Genomic DNA, 18,689 nt, shown 5'->3' with positions numbered 1-18,689 from the left:
TTTTCTCCTATCCTAACAGAATTCCATCCTGTATATCTTCCCTCCAATTCTTTAACTTCCCAGAGTCATAGTCAAAACAAGACCATGCACTCCTCATCCTTATAGCAACAGGGTGGCCTTGTCATCAGTGGTATTCAACCCTACTAACCTTGTTGATTGAGCCTCCTCTGCCCCTTCTATTGGATGCAGACATAATCTCCCAGGACCATGGACGCCTGCTTCATCACAACCTCTGAGTTCTCCATGTCACAGTGGGTATGCTTCATGGCCAACACCCTTTGAGAAGTCCTGCTCTATGGATGTCCAAAACGTGCTTCTGATAAGCAGATAACCCTCAACTAGAAACATTTACCTAGCTAAGTGGAACTGTTTCTCCATTTAGTCTCATAGGAAAGGTGTATCTCCAGAGTGGGCACCCCTGGACCTCATGCTGAACTATCTTCTAGATCTAAAACAGAGTTTGGCTATTAGTTCTATAAGGGTGCATCTAGTATTTATTTTGGCCTTCCATGTCTGGATGGATAATAAATCTCTTTTCTCCAACCTCATTTTTACTCAATTCCTAAAGGGTTTTGTACCCTCAAGTAGAAGATGCCATCCCTCCTTGGGATCTGAACTTAGTCCTAGCAGAACTGATGGGACCTCCCATCGAACCCCTTACAACTTGTGGCAATTACCTCAGCCAGAAAGGTGGGTGAGTTGAGAGCTATGGTGTCTGAACCCACACATACAGTTTTCCATAAAGTTTATCTCTGCCCTCACCCAAAATTCCTTACAAAAGTAGTGTCTAATTTGTATATTAACCACACAATTTGCCCACATATTTTCCAAAACCCCGTGTGCATAGTGATGAAGAAAAGCTTCACTCACTGGATGTCAGCTTTCTGCCTGCAGCATACTAAATCTTGCAAATCCTCTACACAACTGTTCATAGCAGTTGTAGACACAGTTAAGGGCCGATCAGTCTTCACTTAGAGAATCTCTTCATTCATTTGCTTATGCGCCCAACTAGCTAATACCATCCCACCAGCTAGACTGTTGGCACATGGAGCATAGCCAGCTGGAGCATAGCCAGCCTCTGCAGCATACTGGAGCATAGCCAGCTTCTGCAGCTTTCCTGGCCAACTGCAGACATTTGTAAAGCAGCAACTTGGTCATCAGTCCACACTTTTGTTTTTCATTATGCCATTTCCCATCAGTCCAGAGACAATGCCAGTTTCAGACAGGTTATCTTACAATCATTGTTCAGATATACTCTGAACCCACCTTCAAGGATGTTTGCTTGTGAGTCATCTACAATGGAATTGACATATGCAATCACTCAAAGAAGAAAATTTGGTTATTTATTCTTCCGTAGGTGGTGTTCTTCAAGAGAACATAAGAATGGCCATACTGGGTCAGACCAAAGGTCCATCTAGCCTAGTATCCTGTCTTCTGACAGTGGCCAATGGCAGGTGCCTCAGAGAGAAAGAAAAGTACAGATAACCAAGTGATCCATTCCCTGTTGCTCATTCCATCGATGAACCTATCCTCCATGACTTTATCTAGTTCTTTTTTGAACCCTATTATAGTCTTGACCTTCACAACATCCTCCGGAAAGAGTTCCATAGGTTGACTGTGCATCATTTTGTATGTTTTAAATCTGCTGCCTATTAATTTCATTCGGTGACCCCTAGTTCTTGTATTATGAGAAGGAGTAAATAACACTTTCTTATTTACTTTCTCCACACCAGTCATGGTTTTATAGACCTTAATCATATCCCCTCTTAGTCGTCTCTTTTCCAAGCTGAATAGTCCCAGTCTTATTAATCTTTCCTCATACAGGAGTCGTTCCATACCCCTAATAATTTTTGTTGCCCCTTTCTGAACCTTTTCCAATTCCAATATATCTCTTTTGAGATGGGGCGACCACATCTGCACACAGTATTCAAGATGTGAGCATACCATGGATTTATATAGAGGCAATATGATATTTTCTGTCTTCTTATCTATCCCTTTCTTAATGATGCCCAACATTCTGTTCACTTTTTTTTACTGCTGCTGCACATTGAATGGATGTTTTCAGAGAACTATCCACAATAACTCCAAGATCTTTTTCTTGAGTGGTAACAGCTAATTTACACCCCATCATTTTATATATATAGTTGGGATTATGTTTTCCAATGTGCACTGCTTTGCATTTATCAACATTGTATTTCATCTACCATTTTGTTGCCCAGTCACCCTGTATTGAGAAATTTTTTTGTAGTTCTTCGCAGTCTGTTTGGGACTTAACTATCTTGAGTAGTTTTGTATCATCTGCAAATTTTGCAACCTCACTGTTTACTCCTTTTTCCAGATCATTTATGAATATGTTGAACAGGATTTGTCTCAGTATAGACCTCTGGGGAAACACCACTATTTACTTCTCTTCATTCTGAAAAACTAACCAATTATTGATGTGTTGCACATATCCATTCCACTACCTGCCCGCCTTCCTCTCTCTAAGAATCTGTCCAGTACGAAGGAACTGAGGCTCCATTCTGTCATACCAGCATGCAGAGGTGCACAGCAACAGATTGCGCTCGACTCACCCTCATGGGTACTACTGAGGAAAAAAATCCATGTGAATGGGGCATGCACATACCCACTATGGAATGGACATGTGCAGCACATCTTTAATTAACAACAGTTATGGAAAGGTAGGTAACCATTTGCTTATTTAACTAGATACTGTCATGTCATATAGAACAAAGCTCACCCCAGAGTCTTTCTAGTGTTTTGCAGCAAAGTGTGTCTATGATCCTTTTTTCATGGTACAAAACACACTGCCAGCTTCTCCTCTAGGTAAAGGATACTGTATGTTTCTTTGTAACCCCAGTTATATCAAAACAGTGCTTTGATCTTTATTCATAAACTGCTGTCAGGCCAAGTGGTTAATGCTGGGCTGGTGCCATGGAGTCAAGGGGTGACCACGAGGCAGTGGTTGGTTAGCAGGGGTCAGAGGAGGTATGATAGCTGAAATCAGTAGGGAAGAGTCAGGATCAGTCAGGCTGACGTTGGAGACCAAAGATCAGAAATAGCTACTAGGCTGGAGTCAGGAGATAAGAGTCAGGATCAAAGTTAGGCTCAGGTCAGAGATCAAAGATGAGAAAGTGCAGCAAGCTCTGGAGCATCAGCAAGCTGGACATCTGCATGATTGCCTCTCCAGTGTTAAATAGTAAGCATGGGCCAATCAGAGGGCCACAAGGGGTTGCTTTGGCACCTTTTGGGTGGTACTTTCTGCAGCACCTAATCTCCAGAGTGCTCCTGGGGGGTGTTTCTGCATGGCCTCCCAGAGGTGATGGGGGAATGTCAGCTGCCCCAAGCTCCGCAGACCCAGGATTCTTACAGACAGATATGCTCCTGTTGTGTGTGTTCCTTCCTGTAGATTTTGTAGTGTTGGTTAGCTGGTGGCTTAGTATGCATATAGACTTACATTGTGGGAGACACAATAGACATTAACCAGACAGAGAAAAGCGTTTACTACCCTCTGCCTGAACAGAACCTGTTCAAGGCAGATCATCTCTGGTGTCCTACCTTTAACTTCAAGGCTTTAAGAAAATAATTTCCAGTATTGATATATTACTATTTAAATATTATCCATATATTATCCATACACACATTCCCCAATGATCATGACCACCAGTGGGCTCCTGTTTCTTGGTAGAGAACTTACATGCCATCCTTTGGTGAATTATTGTGCAAATAACTGGGATCCCACAAAACTCTATCCCTCCTTCTGCTCTCTGCCAGTTGGCACACATTAGTTACTGTGTCACAATATCTCATTTCTCCAAGGATGTCTCAAGGCTAAGTGAACTATTTCCTTTAATCTTTGATTTTTATTATGTGTCATAGGTAAAATATGGAGGCAACATTTAATTACATTGAAGTCATATATCAAAATAGAAACTTACGCACATGTTGGATTAGTCAGTTTTCAAATGACAGAGTATGCTATGGCCTTCAGTGCCTAGTAATCTAGAAGGAGTTGAAAGTAAGTGTTCATAAATTTAGAGTCCATAAATTATAAATAAGATATTATATGGTGACTCACGACACAATTATGTGAATTAACATTGTGTAGAAATTGTGAATGAGTTTTAATACCACATTTTTAGAAAGACAGTATTTCTGCTATTACTTTCCTGGCAGTAATTCCTCATTCTACTATTTCCCATGTTCCATAAGAGACTAAAGAGGCTTCAACTGGCTTGACTTCTGTGGGATAGGAGACAGAGTATAAAAAGCCTACCGCCAAATGAAAAGTCTTTCTTAATGTCAATTCAGACTAGAGGTTCCTTAACTCTCCACAGTTGGTGGTGGGTTTTGTTTTTAAGGTCACTTTTTAAGAGCACTTGATCTTACCCATGGTCCTAATTCTGCATCCCATAGGGATATAAAATTCATATTATTAAAATGGGAGTTATGTATCCATAAAGAATGCAGGAGAGTACAGTTTGCACTGAACGTCTAAGCACAAAGGCATGACAAATGGAATAATGAAGTCTTTAACTCCAAATTTCCTACTTTGAGGATATTACCTGAATTGTAGAACATTATTTTTTGCATTTTTATGTATTTAATATGCCCTCAAAGGGTTTTATACAGAGTACTGTCAAGTGAAGCTGTCCTAAACTGATATTTTACAATATTTTATCTCTTGATAATGTTCACAGTATCAGCTCTCCAAAACAAGAGCTGCCATGTTTAATATCTCATCTTCACAGTGGCTGATCTGTTACCATAGATTTAAGTTAAAAAAAAATCACTCCTGGAATATACTATGAAAAAAGGTTTTAAATGGATTTATTAACAATTTTGTCTTTCCATACCATTTTGTACTGTAAAAAAGCAGTTTTCTTAGGTAAAAGCTGCATATTCTATGTGAATGATGCAAAAGTGAAAAATCCTTAAAAGAGGAACAACTCTGTTCTCTTTCCAGTTATCATTTTGCTTTGTACCCTCTTCCATGCATGTTATAAAGTTTTGAGCCCACCAGCTCACACAAATAGAAGCAACAGGTGAACCAGAAAGATAAGATAATTTTCACACATGTCCAAGAACTAAAACAAAGCTGACATGGTATGTATGATTTTAGACAACTTTTAAGGATCAATCAAGAAGAAAATCAAGGAAAGTATGGACCCCTTACTGAATGAGGGAGGCAACCTAGTGACAGAGGATGTGGAAAAAGCTAATGTACCCAATGCTTTTTTGGCCTCTGTCTTCATGAACAAGGTCAGCTCCCAGACTACTGCACTGGGCAGCACAGGATGGGGAGAAGGTGACCAGCCCTCTTTGGAGAAAGAAGTGGTTCAGGAGTATTTAGAAAAGCTGGACGAGCACAAGTCCATGGGGCCAGATGCGCTGCATTCGAGGATGCTGAAGGAGTTAGCGAATGTGATTGCAGAGCCATTGGCCATTATCTTTGAAAACTCATGGCAATTGGGGGAGGTCCTGGATGATTGGAAAAAGCCTAATGTAGTGCCTATCTTTTAAAAAGAGAAGGAGGAGGATCTGGGGAACTACAGGCCAGTCAGCCTCACCTCAGTCCCTGGAAAAATCATGGAACAGGTCCTCAAGGAATCAATTTTGATGCACTTAGAGCAGAGGAAAGTGATCAGGAACAGTCAGCTTGGATTCATCAAGGGCACGTCATGCCTCACTAACCTATTTGCCTTCTATGATGAGATAACTGGCCCTGTGGATGGGAACGCAGTGGATGTGTTATTCCTTGACTTTAGTAAAGCTTTTGATATGGTCTCCCACAGTATTCTTGCCAGCAAGTTATTGAAGTATGGGCTGGATGAATGGACCTAAAGGGGATAAGAAACCGAGCAAGATCTGGTGTCTCAACGGCAGGTGTTCTATGTGTCTTTCCGCTTGGCTCCGCCATCATAGAAGCATGGTTAGTGAGGCCATGGAGTGGGCCCTTGATGAATCCCAAGCTGGACTGTTCTGTACTTTTCCTCTGCTCTAACGTGGCATCAAATTGATTCCTAGACCGTGTTCGCATGATTTTTTCAGGGACTGAGGGTGGAGCTGGATGGCCTGTGTTCCCCGATCTCCTCCTTCTCTTTTTACAAAGCATAGTACATTAGGCTTTTTCCATCATCAGGGACCTGCCCAATGTGCCTGAGTTATTCAGTAATGGCCAATGGCTCTGCATTCACATCGTAACTCTTCGCATCACTCGAAGTGCAGCGATTCTGCCTCCATGGGACTTGTGCTCGGTCAGTTTCTAATACTCTGACCACTTTTTTCTCCAAAAAGAGGATCGTCACCTTACTCCCCATCCTTGCTGCCCAGTGGCGTAGTCTTGGGGAGCCTGACCTTGTCATGAAGACAGAGGCCAAAAAAGCATTGGTACATTAGTTTTCCACATCCTTGTCACTAGGGTGTCCCTCATTAGTAAGGTCCTCTTTCTTTGATTTTCTTCTTAGAATTGATCCTTCAACAGTTGTTCTAAATACATACATGTCAGCTTTGTTTTAGTTCTTGGACATGTTGTGATTATCCTTATCTTCTGGTTCACTGTTGCTATCTATTTTGTGTGAGCTGGTGGGCTTCAAATTTTATAACATGATGGAAGAGGGTCAAAGCAAATGATAACTGGAAAGCGAAACAGAGTTGCTTCCTCTTTTTTAAGGATTTCTTCTTTTGCATCATTCCAAGATATGGCAGCTTATTAGCCTAAGAAACTGGCTTTTTTACAGTTACAATGGTACTGGACAGACAACTTGTTATAAATCCATTTAAACTTTTTTTGTTATTCCAGGGTTGATTTTTTTTTTAACTTGATCTGATGGTTACAATCAGCCACTGTGAAGTGACGTATTAAACATGGCAGCTCTCTGTTTTGGAGAGCTTGATACTGTGACACTTTATCAAGCGATAAATTATTGTATAAAATATCAGTTCTTAGGACAGTTCCATGGACAGTTCTCTGTACACCCTGTTGGGGGATATTAATTCATAAATGCAAAAGATAATGTTCTTCAATTCAGGCTTAGTTCCTTCAAGGTAGGAATTTGGGTTAAGACTTCATTATTCCATTTTGTCGCTGCCAGTTGTGGCTTAGCGTTCAGTGCAAACTGTCACGTTCTGCATTCTTTATGGATTACTCCCTTTAATAATATGATTGTTTATATCCTATGGTATTGCAATGCAAATTAGGGCCTGGGTAAGATCCAAGTGATCTTACAAAGTGACCTTAAAACAACCCAACCAACTGTGGAGAGTTAAGGAACCTTAGTTGAATTGACTGTAGAAGGACTTTTCTTTTGGCGGGTAGCTTTTTTTCTTCTTTCTGGGCCATTCCCACAGAAGATCGAGCCGCTTGAAGCCTGCTTTAGTCCGTTTATGGGACATGGGATAATGAGTTGATTGGGAATTACTTGCCAGGAAAGTATAGCAGATGGTACTGTCTTTACTAAAATGTCCCCAGGTATTAAATTCATTCACAATTTTACAACCAATGGTTATCAATATTGTTGTCGTGGTCACATTATTCTTTTTAATTTATGACTCTTAATTTTATGACATTTCTTTCATCCTTCTAGATAACTAGCACTGAGGCCATGCTATACTCTGTCATTTGAAATGACTAACGTCCAACATGTTCGTAAGTTTCCCTGATTTTCGATTATATGACTCTCGATGTATTAATTGTTGCCTTATATCTTTTCCTCATGACACATAATAAAAATCTCAAAGATTAAGGAATGTTCACTTAAGCCTTTGAGAATCCTGGCGAATGATTATATATGTGACACCGTACTATGTGTGCCTGGCAGAGAGCTGCACAGGAGGGATGGTTTTGTGGCATCCCTCTATTTTGCACATATTCACCAAGGATGGATTGTTAAGTTCTCTCACCAAGACAGGAGCCACTGGTGTATGATCCATTGGGGATGTGTAGTATGGATAATATATGCGTTAATATTTAATGTAATCATTCGATTACTTGGATACTTTTCTTAAGCTGGTGAGTTAGGTAGGACAGAGTGCTCGCGTTGAACAGGTTTCTTGTTTCGGCAGGCTGGTAGTCACGCTTTTTTCTCTGTCTTAGGTTGAATAGTCTATTTGTGTCTGCCGCGCAACTGTAGGAGTCTATATGGCTACATAATTTGCCACCAGCTTAACCAAACTACATCTCAGGAGGAACACACACCAGGGCTATCTGTCTGTATGGCGATCCTGGGTCTGCGTTGCAGCTTGGGGCAGTGAACAATTCCCATCAACCTCATCCTGGGGCCAATGGCTAGAATCACCCGCGAGGCCTTTCTGTCCGAGATTAGGTGGCTCGCGAACTTAAAGTGTAACGCAGCCCACAAGTAGCTTTCCAGAGCACCCCTATGTGGCTCTGTATTGGCCCTATGTTACATGTTAACTGGAGGGCATCATGCAGTAGTCCAGGTGCTGGAGTGTGGGTGAGGTTGTTGCTGCACTTTTCATCTTTTGAGGTCTCTGACCTGAGCTAACTTGGTTCGTGGGTGTGGGTGGTTCTGTGTGGCCGGGTGGTAGCTATTTTTTGATCTTTGTCGTTCCCAACGTCGCTTGGACTGTGGGGGGGGTGCTCTTCCCTATGGTTATTCGTTCATAACTCCTCTGACCCTGTGTGGTCTGGGGGTCACCGCCTGATCGCAGCCCAGCATTTGCCCCTTGTGGTTGGCTGACCGCCGTTTAGACATAAAAGATCAGCACTGTTTTGTTAACTGGGGTTTACAAAGAACATACCGTATATCGCTCTTTACTAGAGGAGAACGAGTGGCGTGGGTTTTTTGTCCTTGCAAAGGCAGGAATCATAGAACACTTTGCTGCAAACGACTAGGAAAACAGACTCGTGGGTGAGCTTTTTTCTATAATGACATTTTTGGGGCAGTACTCTAGTTAAAATCCGCCCAGCACTGAAGTTCCCCTACTTTCCTACACTGTTGTTACATTGAAAGAATGTGCTGCTCCTGTCATTCCTAGTGGGTGGTTGCCCTGGCCCATTCTGGGCTTTTCTTTCTCTCAGATCGTCGCTGGCGGTTTAGTCAGAAAGCGCATTCTGTTATGCTGTGCCCACTCTGCTGTGGTTGCCGCCTGGCAGCCTCAGTTCCCTTTCGTCCTGCGTTCTTCGCGCGGAGGCGGGGCCAAGGTAGTGGAAATGGAATCTGTTGAACCACATCCATCAATTGGTTAAGTTTTTCGAATGATGCGCACCGTCAATGGTGGGTGTTTCCCCGGTTTCCTGAGCCATCCTGTTCCCCAATCTTCCTAATGTCTGGACAGGAGTTCGTCGCGGTCTTGCAATTTGCCCGTGATCCCCCACTACTCAGATAGTTAACAGTCCCCCGCAGATGCGCCGACTCCACAACTTCCATACGGGTGTGGCCCTGTAGAGTGCGATCCAGTGTTGCCCTGCACAGCGGTGAATTGGATAACTCTCCCCATTTTTGTGGGTGTAGGATTAGTTTATCTCAGCCGTGATTTTCATTGGGTTACTTGTGCGTTTTGTTCCCCTCTGCCAATCTTTGTGGGCAAGTAAAGTGCGTGTTGGGCTCATTAGAAGCCAGGTGTAGGAATACGCACAGGGTTTAGAATGGAAGAGACTTTTCATTAATTGCTTCTATTAATGCACATGGATATAGCTCTCTTACTTATATGGTGCCAGATGTGGTCGCTTCGGTATATTGGATTGGAGGTTAGGGAGGATTGTCCAACGAAAAAGAAATCGGATGGAGGCTTCAACTAAGGACCAAGTGCAGAGTCCTGCACTGAGGACGGAAGAAGTCCCATCACTGCTACAGACCACTGCTACAGACTAGGGACTGAGTGGCTAGGCAGCAGTTCTGCAGAAAAGGACCTAGGGGTTACAGTGGATGAGAAGCTGGATATTAGTCAACAGTGTGCGCTTGTTGCCAAGAAGGCTAACGGCATTTTGGGCTGTATAAGTAGGGGCATTGCCAGCAGATTGAGGGACGTGATCATTCCCCTCTATTCGGCATTTGGCTTTGAAGCCCTGAAAGCACTGTAAACAGACATGGCAAAAAATCACTTTTCAATGGTCAACAGCTATCACACACAGATGCAAGAAGATAAGTAAGGCCCACTATATCCATGGTGGAAGACTAAAGTTTATTATGAAAGCCTACCAATCCATTGACCAAGTAATCTGTAAAAGGAACAATTCTATTTCTGTGAAATGCTCAATTTTCACCAGTCTGACATAAAAACAGGTATTTTGCCCCAACAAGAAAGGTGCTACCTAAGCTCAAACCACAGCAGATAATGGTCAATCCAAGACATGTATAAAATATTTTATTTCCTCAACTTCCAGTCCCAGTCCCATCCCTAGTCCTAGAATATGATTATGGCCACCCGGGTGTATGGTACTTGTGAAATTTTGAATTGACTTAGACTCATTGCCTACATGTATACTGAGCACAACTAGCCTCAGCAACTACAAGACCAAGATAATTGAGGCTTCTTCCCATAGGCACTGCTTTCTTCAGATCTTCAGACACTCAGCCAGGCCCACCTTGGTACCCTTGTTTGCTCTGGTCAGGTTTTATGCTTAGTCTCCCAGTCCCCCTGCACTGGCCTTTTGATGGCTCTGCTGCTATTCTATCCAGCCAGCCAGCATCTAGTCTTTGGCAGCCTTTGCTGGGCTAAGTTCTGTCTGGTGAGCTCTCTGAAGTGAGCTATCCGCAGTCCTGCTATTCATCTAGCCAGCCAGGCACCTGGTCCTCCCTCATCAAGCTCCACACACCAACTGAAAGTTCTGTTCTACTGTTTGCCTTTTATCCAGCCCTTCTTGGTCACTCCAGCAGCCTCCGGACCTAGTCTACCCTGTCGCAAGCACCTTTTAAATGTCTAGTCCAGATCAGGAGAGTTGTGCTTTAGCACATGCTAACCTAGTCAAGGCAAAGTATAGCAGGCAGCCTAGCCTTTAACTCAACCATCTTACAAGTGTGCCTTGTTTAAAGTCAGCCTTTAAAATGTGTCTGCATGTAAGCCATAATATCTTTTAAACCCTAGTCAAGGCAGGAGAATCAGGAGAAGATGGAGTCCTGAAACTCAAGGCTCTACAGTGTCAAAAGCAACAGAGGTTTGGTTTGTATGTTGATATGATCCCATGAAGCACTGTTATTCTCAAGACCAGAATTTGGGCCATAATTTTCCAATTGAGAGATTCTCTTAATGTAATATTTCATTGTTCTGTTCTTTTTTTTCCAATAGCATATAGTGATGTAAATTAGATAGACTATCTCCTTCTTCATGGCTTCTTAGCATTGTGTTTTTATTTCTGTCTAGGAATCTATTCCCACATATCTCAACCTTTTTTCCTGTTTCTGCTCTTCACCCATCTTGTGCTCTTGGCCTAGATATGACACTTAACTCATGTAGTTGAAAAAAATGAAACCGCTAATCAGTTGATGCTTAGAACCGTGCAAATTGTCTGGAGGTCTTTCAGTCAGGGGGACTGGTTGCCCCTGGCAATCTTACAGCAAATGCAACCCAGCACACTGCTGTCATGATTAGGAGCAGCAAAGCCGCAATATGTTTGCTTCACCTGCTGCACTACACTTTTGCTAATGCTTTTCCCACTGGTTGCAATATTTTTCCTATTATGTTATTTATACATGTTCATCCTCCCTACTACACTACTAACTACAACATGTTGCCAGCTCACATAGTTCTTATTCCAAATTAGAACTAATTTCGACAACAGTTAGCTACTAAATAGCTGATATGCGGTTATGTATATAGCTTTTCTATCAAATCCTAGACGACAGCTCTGACATTTCAGATTAGTTTATAGAGATTCAAGATTGAATCATCTCTAACTGGTTAAAATTCAACCCAAATACAAGTGAGATTTTGATTCTATGTATTAAAGATTACTCAATACTAATGCAACTATCAGGTTCGGCTCTAGGTTTTTTGCTGCCCCAAGCAAAAATCATTTTTGGCTGCCCCCCACCCAGCGCTGGGCTCCCCCTGCCCCGCACTCCCCTGCTGCCCCAGCCCTGGGTTCTCCCCTCCCTCCCCCCACACACCCCAGCCACCCCAGCACTGGGCTCCCCGCTTTCCCTCCCACCAGTGCCCCCCTCCCACCTCCCTGCCACCCCAGCCCTGGGCTCTCCCCCCCAACCTGCACCCTCCTGCTGTCCCAGGGTCACTGGTAATTCGCTCCCAGGGTGGGTCATTCAGCAGGAATTTTGGATGTGCACAGAACACATGGTTATAGAACTGCAGTAAAGTGGAACAATTTTCATCTTGTGTGATTGGAGGATATCTGGATGCATATTATAAGACTGTCCTACATAAATGAGGAAAAGTTGAGGTGCCTTTATTATTCTTTTGTTCCACTCTTTCTTTCTATGGGGAATTTGCCAATGCAATATCACTGTCTTCCTTTTAAACAAATTTTTAAAAAAAGCAATGGCTGTTGAAAATAGCAATTCCAGTCCGAAAAACCACTAGGAAGTATTTCTTGCTCAATTTTATCCTACTTTTTCTACAGCAAGTTACAGTGGATGGGTATATTTGATTTGGTAGAAATGAAGTAACAGCTGCCCAATCTGAGCTTGAGCACTCCTGAATTTTGAGGGTGTTCAAATCTGAAAGGCAGGTGCTAGATTCCCTTTCTGAATATTAGCTATATCTGGAAAGGAAAAGTCAATTTCTGCTTCAACAGCTCAGAAATGGAAATCCTCCTAAGTGCCTGGTACTGTATCTAAAGCTGCCCAGGTCCAGAACTTCCCCCCCCTACTTTTCATTTTAAATTCTAGTGGGCTCCACATACCTCCCTTGCTAGGCTTCAGATAGAGAGGTGCACTGTCCATTTAGTCCCCCCAATTCCTTCTTTGGGGGCTGCAAGGTGAGGTCACACCAGTATCCCTAATCCAGTCTGGGGAAGTTTTCTGAAGGGGCTATCTGGGCCAAAGCCTTCTACTCCTTGGGCACACTTTTTCCCCATTCACAGTACCACCCCTTTCTACTCACAGCAAGCTGCGGCATGGCTCAACTACCTCACTCCCTACCCCTCCCTTTCCTGTTGATAGCTACCAAGGGATTTTTGGGAAATGTAGTTCTTTCCCTACTCCAGGGCTGGCTCTATAGGCAGGAAGCTAGGCAAGGAACTACAGTTCCCAGGGTCCTGTGGGTTCTCAGCTCCCATGTTGGATCCCCAGCTGCTCTGTGGCTCCCCTTCTGCAAGGTTGTGAGAGGGGAGGAAGTGAGTAAAAAAAAAAAAAAGAATGGCCAAATGCTGCCCCCTTCAAATGTGCCGCCCCAAGCACCTGCTTGTTTTCCTGGTTCCTAGAGCTGGCCCTGGCAACTATCATTTTAATGGGATTTATTATGTGCATTTATATGTTTAGGAAGTATGTGGGACCAGTGTGGACTTACTAAACACTAAAATTCCATGGGGGTGGGGTTGGGACAAGGGAAACAACAGCTCCTAATACTTAAGATTACTGCACACAGCTTTCCATTTTAGAAATAAGTGAGGATTAAATGCTTGGTGCCTGAGACTTGAAAACAATTTTATGTGATTTGCTAACATCTAGCTATTTAAACTGTATGTAACTATGCAATTTCAAGAATGAACCTTGGCACACACAGAAAGGAACATATTACACCAACCATGAAGTCTTCCCATTGACCTCTTGGTTCAGCAGAAATTAATTTTATATTTGCTTTTTTATCTACATATTCTTTATTGAGTTGATGCTTAATTTTTTGAGTGAATTGCTCATCTGATACTATTCCAGATGTCTTTGGATATTGGTTAAAGATAATTTTTGCCTTTGGCATATGTAACTTACACTGGTCTTTTTATTGGCATTATTTTTACTATTAGAATATTAAGGGGAGTTCACTTGTTGGTAACTCAGCTTCCACCAACTTTACTAGTAACCCTACCACCTTTAACAATTTTGCCTGGCAATCTTGCAACATGAGTTGCACATATTTGTCCTGAAAGCAGAATTTACAAACTGGAAATGGACATCTTGGGCATCCCCAGGCACCTTAGGCATTGCCACTCTCCAAACAGTGCCAACAACTTTGAGAACAGTGTTGGTGCCTATGGGCTCCCAGTTAGCTTGTGCTGCAATCCACTCTAGGCAGATTTGTCATCACCATACGCCCTGCACCCTGTATTATTCCAGCAGCAGATGTCATGCACAAGGGCTAAATTGAGCTCTGCTATTGTATTTGGTTGCCATGGAAAATAAATTTGTGCTGTCTGTCATAGTAGAATACAGTCATAAGCACAAAGGGGCAAATCCTTCCCCAGAGGTCATGGGAAAGAAATCCTTTCCTTTGCGACGGAGTAGCAGCATTTGACAACCCTCTGTGAAGGATCAGTGTCCACTGGATCTGCAATGCATCAGAACCATCCACACTAACCCCCTCCTCCTCCTTCAAGTTCCCTTGTGAGACTACTTGCAGGGAACCTCTGTGGAACAGAGTGCCAGGGGACGCACACCCTTGGAATGGGTTCTCAAAATCTCTACCTTCCAGGAAAGTGGAACCATACAGGCTCAGCTGTCTCTGAGGACTGTACATCCCTGTGTGGGAGGGGAGACAGAGTTCAAGCTTTATCGGAAAGTCAGGACAACTGTTGTTGTTTCTAAATTCAGAAGAAACCATGTTGTTTGCATCCCTACACTAATTTGAAAGATTTCTTCTCTTCTGTCCATTCATTAATTTCATATGCACAAAACAAAACAACAATAATCCATTAGGATGGGAGTTAGCATAGGCAGAAGAGGTATTCTGATTGAAAGAAAGGAAACACTTTACTAGTACATTGCTATCATTTCCATACGAATGGCCATACTGGGTCAGACCAAAGCTCCATCTAGCCCAATGTCCTGTCTTCCGACAGCAGCCAATGCAAGGTGCCCCAGAAGGAATTAACAGAACAGACAGTTACCAAGTGATCCATTCCCTGGCACCCACTCTCAGTCTCTGGCAAACAGAGACTAGGGACACCATCCCTGCCCAACTTGGCTAATAGCCATTGATGGACCTATCCTCCATAAATTTATCCTGTTCTTTTTTTAACCCTTTTGTAGTCCTGACCTTCACATCATCCTCTGGCAAAGAATTCCACAGGCTGATTGTGCATTGTGTGAAGAAATACTTCGTTTTGTTTGTTTGAAACCTGCTGCCTATTTTCATTTGGTGACCCCTAGTTCTTGTGTTATGAGAAGGCATAAATAACAGTTCCTTATTTACTTTCTCCACACCAGTCATGATTTCATAGACCTCAATCATATGCCCATTTAGTCATCTCTTTTCTAAGCTGAAAAGTTCCAGTTTTATTAATCTCTCCTCATACAGAAGCCATTCCATACCCCTAATAATTTTTGTTGCCCTTTTCTGTACCTTTTCCAATTCCAATATACCTTTTTTTTGAGGTAGGGTGACCACATCTGCACACAGTATTCAAGATGTGGGCGTACCATGGAATTATATCAAGGCAATATGATATTTTCTGTCTTCTTATCTATCCCTTTCCTAATGATTCCCAAGATTCTGTTCGCTTTTTTGAGTGGATGTTTTCAGAGAACTATCCACAATGACTCCAAGGTCTCTTTTGTGAACAGCTACTGTACACCAAATCATTTTATATGTAATGTTGGGATTATGTTTTCCAATGTTTTCTAAGATTCCTTTGTAACACTTTGCAGTCCCTTGTGCAAAATGCAGGATTTTGCAGGGTCCTATGTGAGCCATATCTAAGGCACCAATCCTGCAAAGACTTGTCTATGTGCTATATTTTTCTCACTGTGAATAATCCCATTGTCCTCAACTGGACGTCTTACCATATTTAAAGCTAAGAACATGTGTAAATCTTTGCAGGCTTAGTATCAAAAGCACATTTTGTATGTTCTTCATCTGGGGAATGAGACCATTTAGAGTTTAAAAAAATCATACTTGACAATTCAGGAGGCCCAAATGCAAAACTTGCCCAATTCTTTATTTATACAGTGCCCTAAAGTGCATTAGGCACTATACAGAAATATAAACAAGGATACTATCCCACAGAGCCTACACTCTGAATAGACAAACATACCGACAGGATGGAAGGGTAAAAGATGTAACAGTTTTTTTTCTCCCCATTCATTGTTTCCTTTTCTAAATTTTATTTTGAACCCTATTTGCTTTTGTTTCTCAATGGAAATGATTAATGCTAGCCTGTTTGTTCTGTTGCATATATTCTATATATTTATTTTCTCTGAAAAGCATTTCCTATATTTAGTTTATAGTTGTTTAATCCGCCATTTTCCATGATGCTGCTTTTCTTCCAGCTTCTTCTTTATACTTCTCTTCCAATAATCATCTCCTCTTCCCTGAATCCCCTTCTCCTGTGTAAACAAACAGTTCACTGAAATTTGGTTCTGCTAATGTTAATATGTGGAATCATGAAGAGACTATGAAAGTACTCATGCTGCTCTTGCCATGACACTGGTGCCGGAGTCTCTGCCTCCCAGTAGGTTCAGAATTATAATTTCCTTTTGAATTTCCATACATATCAGGCAGAACTGAGTAAAGTAAAAACTGCAGAAGGTTCTAGTAGTTTAAAGGGCCAATTGATGCACAAATCTTCCACAGCAGAAATGGTCTGGTTATCTACAGCCATCTGTTTGCCTTGAGCTGGATGAAATATTTTTTAGTCTATGGGGAAATTGATATGCCATGACCTCCTCTGGGTAGCACATTCTTACATTGTTTGCTGGGAAGTACTTTGCTTATGTGTGACTCTTATGAACACATGGTGTTTTCTGGCCTGTTGCACAGTTTCTTGTCATAACAGATTTATATGGTATCTGATTTCTACATGCATCCATATGGGTGACACAGAATAGCCAAACACTGTATTCCTGTGAGAGATTGTCTTTGAATACTTTATCATATTTTGCTGGATTGCAACCATGAAATTAGAGAAATTCCTGTACCAGATTGCTATTTTCACTCATGTTCGGAACCAGCCAAGCCCTACTTAATTCAGTGGTTTTGAATACTGAGACCAATCTCATGATTTGGCAGAGTGAACATGTCATATCTTCTATCTGTTTGCTTCTTTCCAGCATTAGCAAAGTTAGAGAGCTCATACTCCTAGAATTCATCACTAATATTTAAATATTAATTTAAGGCACAGTCTAACTCCCCTTGAAGTCCAATAAGAGTCTTTTTATTGACTTCAGGGGGATTTGCATTGATCCTCTAGCCTATAGATATCAAGGGATTCCTCTTATTTCTTAGGAAATCACAACCAGTAAGTATCCACTTCTAATTGTTTCTGTTCACAAAAAAACACACATAAAAGAATAACCAAAGAGAGCCCTAGTGCCCATAACACTAGCCATTCAGGATATTCAAAGAAAACTAACTTCTTCTGGGTTCTGCCATCAAACAATAGATCAAATTATCCATGTGTTATATGTATAGTATGAACAAACTGACAAAATCCCTGAAAACAAAGAAATTCCATTTATTAACTCTATGTAATTCTGTTTCTTTCACAAAACACACTTTTAAAATCTGATCAGGATGTATACCTGAATCAGAACTTAACAAAAAAGGTACAGTAAAAGCAACTGCATTATAGCACTTGCCATATGTCAAATGAAGAGTTAAAGAAATCCATACACAATAATCACAAATAATAAAAAATAATATTCAACTGTGAAATTTATTTAATTTACGATAGACTATAAGTAACCCCTTCTAGTCACTAAATTTAGGGTTTCAATAGGAAGTCATTTATTTAAACTGTTGAATTTTAAGTTCTATTTTTGACGGAGTTATTGAACAATTTTCTTTTTTCCAGTTTTACTGCATCCAGAAAGGCTGTTTTTATCATGTAGTTGCATTTCTACTTTTTAGGAGTCTTATCGAAAGAAAAGGAGTTATACACTGGAAGTAGTACCTTCTGCATCTCTTGATGCTCATTCTTCAGAAAATGCAAACAACCTTTGTGATTTCATGGACATAGCAGTTACGAAGAAACCTTGTTCGTTAGAAATAGCAAGAGTACCTTCTTCAAGGACAGGTAAATCACCACTATTCTCTTATCTTATGACTGGTACAGTCTGATGATGTGTATAATATTTCACTGTTGACTTATAATATTTTTCACTACTATCCAAGGATCTCAGGGTGATTTATACCATTAATGAACTTCTGTGAGGGATGTAAATATTATCCACATTTTATAGAAGGAAAGCTGAGTCAAGGGTTAAATGACTTCCTAGATTCCCATGGAAGTCTGTGGAAAAGCCAGGAATAGAAGCCAAATTTCTAGAGCAAATTTCCCAGCCATGTTCAGTAACCTTCTCACCATCCTATTTTTACCAAGTACTTAACACTAATCTGTAATAGAAACAACAAAATAAATTTAAAAAGGTTCTGAATATCTAACTATTTAACGATTAACAAAATCACCACCAGAGAATAAAATTAAATAAAGTACCTTTGAATTAATATATATGAATACGAAATAAAAGCCCAAATCTCCCATTTCATATAGACGCAGTGAATAAAAATGGAAAGAGACATGAAATGGCAGTCTAAAATATTTTTAATTTGACAAATTACTATGTGGATTACACAGTTCTGAACAGCAGTGAGTTATGTTTACAAGATAATAATTATAC

The 18,689-nt window shown here is 41.3% G+C and overlaps 1 protein-coding gene across 1 annotated transcript in view; it reads left to right on the top strand.

Annotated features, from left to right (window-relative positions):
- ANKS1B (ankyrin repeat and sterile alpha motif domain containing 1B) overlaps positions 1-18,689 on the top strand; it is a 786,862-nt gene that overhangs the window by 276,314 nt on the left and 491,859 nt on the right. The window contains exon 10 of the mRNA XM_032788573.2: positions 17,920-18,085. Coding sequence (XP_032644464.1) covers positions 17,920-18,085 — 166 coding nt within the window. The remainder of the gene's footprint in view (positions 1-17,919; positions 18,086-18,689) is intronic.

The sequence above is a fragment of the Chelonoidis abingdonii genome, chromosome 1 (assembly GCF_003597395.2).
Source record: "Chelonoidis abingdonii isolate Lonesome George chromosome 1, CheloAbing_2.0, whole genome shotgun sequence".
Lineage (NCBI taxonomy): Eukaryota > Metazoa > Chordata > Testudines > Testudinidae > Chelonoidis > Chelonoidis abingdonii.
The sequence above is the reverse complement of the archived record's forward strand: the minus strand, read 5'-3'. Positions and strand labels throughout refer to the sequence as shown.